At 31.7% G+C, this 6,542-nt stretch overlaps 1 protein-coding gene across 1 annotated transcript in view; it reads right to left on the bottom strand.

Annotated features, from left to right (window-relative positions):
* Positions 1-6,542, bottom strand: part of nlrc5 (NLR family, CARD domain containing 5) — a 30,477-nt gene continuing 23,935 nt past the window's right edge. Inside the window, exons 38-44 of the mRNA XM_056478592.1 lie at positions 5,442-5,525; positions 5,272-5,355; positions 5,100-5,183; positions 3,545-3,622; positions 3,327-3,410; positions 3,166-3,249; positions 1-734 (exon numbers count right to left, since the gene is read on the bottom strand). Of these exons, the coding sequence (XP_056334567.1) occupies positions 662-734; positions 3,166-3,249; positions 3,327-3,410; positions 3,545-3,622; positions 5,100-5,183; positions 5,272-5,355; positions 5,442-5,525 (571 nt within the window). The 3' untranslated portion in view covers positions 1-661. The remainder of the gene's footprint in view (positions 735-3,165; positions 3,250-3,326; positions 3,411-3,544; positions 3,623-5,099; positions 5,184-5,271; positions 5,356-5,441; positions 5,526-6,542) is intronic.

The following is a 6,542-nucleotide window of genomic DNA, read 5'->3' as shown; positions in this document are numbered from 1 at the left end:
AGTGATTAATCAGCTTTATTAAACTGCACAAAAAACAGCAGATGAACAGGTGTAATAATTGTAAACTGATCAGTGCAACTACTGTAACAACGAAAGTAGTTTTGTGTTTCAGTAATGCAAGCACTGTGCAGTTTCACTTGAAAGCTACTACAGAATAAAGCAAAAATAATAAAAAAATGATAGTCTATAGATGAAAGCTGAGCAGATCAAGTCAAATGCAGATATAAATACGTAATTTAAAGGGAACACAACAGGGTGATGTCCAAGGTGGATCAGTGCATAAATGCCTCTAATAGATGTCAGTGGATCAGCAAAGAAAGAGCATGATTGTGCTAAAGCATCAAGAGAGCTGCCTGCTTCAACGTGCTATCTAGCTTAGACATATTTTTTAGCTATAAAAATGCTCTTGAGCTATTTCACATGCTCTTTCTTTTTACTGACTAGAGAATATTGTTTCTATTACGGGGACATTAAAAGATTATCCATCCCTGAACTGCTGGAAACGTTTGGTGTAATGAATTGCTCAAATGAGGTAATGTGTTCCCTGGGTAAATAGTGCAAATAGCACTAAACTAAAAATGCAAATAGAACAGAACAAGTAGTATTTATAAAATAAAAAAGTAAAACACAAAAAAATTAATGCAAAATAGAAAGAAAGACATTAAACCGATGAAAAGTTCAGTTTGGGATCTTTCAGATTTTCATCATCTTTGGCAATTGAGTTCCTCCAGAGTCTGTGTAAAATGACAAATGCAGAGAAGCTCAGGTTTTTATGTGCATGTCAGACAGTTCTTCTAGTTCATTCTTATTTAATACAAAAACTACAGAGGAGATCAAAATTAAAAAACAACTTCGTGTTTCGTACATTTCAAATCCACTACTTAGTCCTGTTATATCAGAGTATCTGCAGGGCCCAGTTTTTCGAAAAAATTAATCTGGATCAAATGTTTTCCTGCTAATGTTTTTTTTGTTTTTGTTTTTTTGCTATCCAGGATTAACTGATCTATCTTACTTTTATGACAGTTTTTAAAGACATATTGGTCACTGTGATCCAAATAACAAATTTCAGGATTACCAAATCATGTTTACCAGAGCCTTAAATGGAACCAACAGTGTAGCCTAATGGATTAGCAAAGAACAGCCATTGTTTGTTTTAATGATAAGAAAACAGAAACACTGCAATCAACAAACATGTAACATTTTTTTGTTTGTTTTAATACTGCTTTGATATTATTTTGTTGTTGTTGTTTACCATATCTCTTTATATGCGAGATGCTTCATATAGGTTTCAAAAATGAAGGAATTAATATATCATCAGTAACCATTAAGGTTGTGATCATTCACTTAAAAAATACAACTTTTCAAATTTTATTTGGTTTATTTGGTTAAAAAATGCCTGAATCCACCCTTCTGATGTGATCAGGATAATCCTGTTTTTTTTTTTTTGATCAAACAGATCCCAATCTGAGTTCAAAGTTTTGAATAACACAAAGGACAGGTTTGATCCAAATTCAATGTAAAATTGGAGTACATTCTCTGATCTTAATTCAAAATCCCTGTTACTTTTGAAAAACCCATTTCCAAGATTTGATCCAATCCATGATCCAAAATTCCACTGGATTACTTTTGAAAAACTGGGCCCTGGTTTCTAAGTTATATTTGAAAAATGTAAGACCCTTTTAATTAATTACTTTTCTTAATTACCATTATGTATTATATATATAAATAGTATTTAAAAAATCAATACTGTCTTACAACTGACTAAAAATAATAATTGGGATGTAGCAGAATAACCAGTCACCAGTCAGGGCGGTTATATGAAAATTGGCTGATTCCAGTCTCTTACCTTTCAGTCGGTACATCTCTAGTTCTTTATTTGCTAATGTACTGGTTGATGTAGCTGTAGCTATTATAGAGCGAAATCCCAGTGAAATCTGTCTATTTTGATCTGAGTTATAAATAAACAGACATTTAAAGTACATTTCAAAACAGAAACAAAATTAAGAAACATATTAAGACTAATTTTGGCATTATTTTTATACTATAGAATTTTACTTTTTAAGGATCCGTGGACACCCTGTAGTAGGCATGGCACGATAAGCATTTTGATGGTATACCACTGTTTGGAAAAGTCAAGGTTTTAAAGTCAACATTTTGTTTTGTTTTTTAGGACAACAGTATCTCCAGCAGAAAAGAGATCCAAAGACGCTGTTTAAAATTGTGAAGAAATCTGTGTTTTTGAAACAAATGAAGACTGCAGAAGTCAATGATTTATTTGAATTATTCAGCCTGAAATGTTTACTGCTCCAAAATATTTTAAATGTTTTCAGTTGGGAAAAAGTTGTTCTTTACCCAGACATCTCATACCGGCCCATGCCTACCCAGTATATGTATTCAGAAGGAAATTATTAGAAAAATCTTTAGATATATGATTAGATATTTAAAAATGAGAATGATCAAAATTAGACAACACTTTCAGATTCCTCCCAGTTATGTGGTGTTACTCTGGCAACTGGTAGAAATTTCTTACCTCTTATTATTTCTTATAAACCTTATTTAGTTCAAGTTAGTTCAAGGGTTAGTTCACCCATACATTTTGTTGTTAATTCCTCATGCAAAATTACATGTTGCACCAACCCCCTGAAACCTTTGTTCATATTCAGAACACAAATTAAGATATTTTAAGTGAAATCTAAGAGCTCTCTGACCCTCCACAGTCATCAAAGTCAAAAAAGGTACTAAAAATCATCCTCATAATAGACCATTAAAAAATTCACTGTAAAAAATGCTGGGTTCCACACGGCCGATTTGTGTTGGGACAACATGAAGGAATTAAGTTAACCCATTAGTTTTTACAAATTTATGTGGATTGAACATAAAATAATTAAGTTGTCCCTCAAAAAAAAATTCAAGAGTTGTGTTGTTTCAGCTTATTTAAAATAAGTAGTTTAAACAGACAACATACCTCTTTTTTTATTGTGGTTTAATCCGAAAATTATTAAGCTATAAGAATACTTTTGCATGAACATAAAAAAAAATTACTTCATTCAACAGTTTCTTTCACACATCATAAGGATTAGACTATTTCTCATTTATATAACTCGATTAATTTTGATCTCCACTGTAGAGTTGCCAGATAAAGTGTTTACATCCTAGTCATCATACCTTATAACTTCAATGGATGGGCATAATGGGAGGCATTTGGCAATCAGTGTGGCTCCTGCTGTGGTTATGTTATTGGCCTCCAGGCTGCAATCATTAGTTTTAATATCATCAGCACAGAGTAATCACGCAAATATCATGATTGTCAGCATCTCAGTACTTACTCAAGTCTTTTCAGCTTTGTACACAAGGGCAGAATCTCAGCCAGTGCCCGTGCAAGACTGTCACCACATCCATTCCATGACAAGCTGACAAAAGACATTAAGAAATAAGCTAATTTTGAAAAACACAAAAGGAGCACAAGCAATGGGACAATGCATAATCTATTTGGGTCTATTCATTAATGAATGTATAATTTTACATTTAAAATGTCTGATCTCACCTGACGTCCTCTATGGCTGGACAATGTTTTAGGGATGAAGCCACACCAACCAGATCTGAAGACTCAACCGAAGTCAAACTGAAAGACAACAAGCACTGGATTACAGTGTTTGAACAACAACCGAATCATATTATATAGTAGGGATGTCCCGATCAGGTTTTTTTGCCTTCAAGTCTGAGTCTGAGTCATTTGATTTTGAGTATCAACCGATACCGAAACCCGATCCAATACTTCTGCGATAAATAACAAAATTAATAAAGAAACGCGAAGAAACAGATCCAGGATGTTCCTTATTTTTTGTTCAATCCATCTTATTTTAACATTCAACAACTCTGTTAACAAACAGAGCACTACTGTGAGGTACAGTAGCTTGAACAATCAAGTAATAAATAATATAAATGCTTCACTTTTAGACTTTAGCGCAACAGTAAATATAAAACAAATAGCACCTCAACTTAAAGTACCCGGCAGGCAATCCCGAATTTACATATGTCACAGTTTGCTATGGCAATGTCGTCGTCATCAACTTTATAATACCCCAGACATACTCGAACTTTCCGCTTCAAGTTGCTTCCATGTTCTACTTTGCCGGCATTTAACCAATAACATCTCTGTAACAAAATGATGTAATGCCACAAGTGTTGCTGTTTCTGTGTGAAGTCAAGAAAGAGGTCTAACTCTGAGCCACTGCATAACTATAGATGTGTTAAAAAATAATGAAAAAAAAAAAAAAAAAAAAAAAAAAAAAAAAAAAAAAAAAAAAAAAAATATATATATATATATATATATATATATATATATATATATATATATATATATATATATATATATATATATATATATATATATATATATATATATATATATATATATATATATATATATATATATATATTTGTGTGTGTGTGTGTGTGTGTGTGTGTATATATATACACACATATAAATTCGAGTCCTGATCGGGAGGTACCGTCCGATTCCGATTGAGTCTAAAACCGCGTGATTGGGCCTGATTTCTGATCAAGTGATCAGATCTGGACATCCCTATTATATGCAGTTATTAAATTTCAATACAGTACAATTTATTTGGTTTAGGAATCATTGGTAAAATCATTTCTTTACTGTCACTTTTGGTAGTGTTTTTTTATTTAATAAACCTACAGCTATGGTAAATACTAAAAATGCCATTTTAGTTTTATTCTACTAATGAAATTTCCATTTATTTACTAAAATGTTGTAATTTAGAGCTTTATTTTTAAAATGTGTATACTGAGTTTTAGGTACACGATTTCAATACTATAACTTCAGAAAATTATATGAGGAATAACCCCAAATTTTTTATAGTTTTTCCCCAAAACATTTTTCTGACCATTTTTTTTCAGTTTTTTTTTTTTCAGATCAGATCTTCACAGAATTATTATTATTTTTTTTTTTTATTATTTTCAAAATCCATACAGAGAATCTGAATGTTTAAGTGCATTCCTAATGTTATCCATAGTTATAGGAATATTTTGTTTAAATACAGTATGAGTTACTGTAATATATATTTGTGTCTTACTGTAGTATTTTCAGTGCCTTCATGCTCACCAAACCTTCACAAAGAACACTGGATCCTTGTGGGCCAAACTGATTCTCTGACAAACTACAAATGCAAACAAAACAATTAAACAGATATGCTTTTTTTTACTGTCATCAAAAAGCTATTGCAAACACCTCAACAAGAAACTTACTTGAGTTCTGAAAGCTGAGGTAGCAATGGAAGAATTTTGGCAAGCTTAGCAGCACTGGCCTGACCAAGCCTGTTTTTAGACAACCTGTTAAAGCAAAATAGAAAAATAAAATAAGCTACTGATTTTTGCGAGTGATATCACACATTCATGCAAAGGACTAAACGTTTTACTTTAGTTTCTGAAGAGCTCTGCAGTGGGAAAGTGCTGTGAGTAGTTTCTCTCCGGCCTCGTCAGTCACAATGTTTTCTGACAGACTGCAAAAAAAATGTATTAAACAATAAGAAACTATGAAGCTCATTGAAGAAATTAAATAATGATGTAATGTATCAGTTATTGTAAACAAGTTACTGTGATAGAAAATCTACTGAATAAAGTTGATCCCAAATGATTGGAATTAATTGACACATTTAAAAAATATTTTTAGAACAAAGTCTCATGTATGGAGGACGAAACCTGCAAAAACAATAAATAAATACACAAATAAATAAATAGTTGAATGAAAAAATAAATCCACAAACTCCTGCATAAATAAATATATACATAATTAATAGTGCAGGCAGATAAATAATTAAATAAATTACATGAATGTTGGGGGAATAAGAAAATGCTAAACTGAATGTAGATTTTTCTCCCTTTCAGACATTGGAACTAAGTTCTGTATTTACTTTTCCTCAGCTCAGATCATCAGAAAGAAGTCTATGTTATCATTGGTTAATCATTAGAAACATTTTGCGTAAATTTTTTTGCCTGCGTAATGCCCGTTAACAGGCTAATGACCTGACAAGCATCAACTCAGCATTGTTTGTGGTAGATGGGCGAGGTCAATGTGCTAATAACTGCCAGAGACTTGAGAAGGCCAGCAGACACTGTTGAAATTAGCTGTTTCATGTATACACTCTTTAGATCAGTTAGCAACTACTTTTGATGTGGCTGTGGATCCTTTTGTTCTCAAGAAGCTGGATCAGGTCACTCTCACTTTAAGACACACAACTTCAATCAACATATATATATATATATATATTTTTTTTTTTTTTAATGCAGGAATTTGTGTATTTATTTATTTATTTATTTGCATATTTATTTATTTATTGTTCTTGCAGGTTTCGTCCTCCATACCCATGCCTACAAGGTTGTATTTACTTAATTAAAATCCAGTAAAAAATATGGTGAATTTTGTTACAATTTATTATTAAAATCTGTCATTAAATTCTGTGGTAGCAAAGATTCATTTTAAGTAGCCATTAAACTCCAGTCTTTTATTCACATCACAT

The sequence above is a fragment of the Danio aesculapii genome, chromosome 18 (genome assembly GCF_903798145.1).
Source record: "Danio aesculapii chromosome 18, fDanAes4.1, whole genome shotgun sequence".
Classification (NCBI taxonomy): domain Eukaryota; kingdom Metazoa; phylum Chordata; class Actinopteri; order Cypriniformes; family Danionidae; genus Danio; species Danio aesculapii.
Note: the sequence above shows the minus strand (reverse complement) of the source record. Positions and strands in the feature narration are given on the sequence as shown.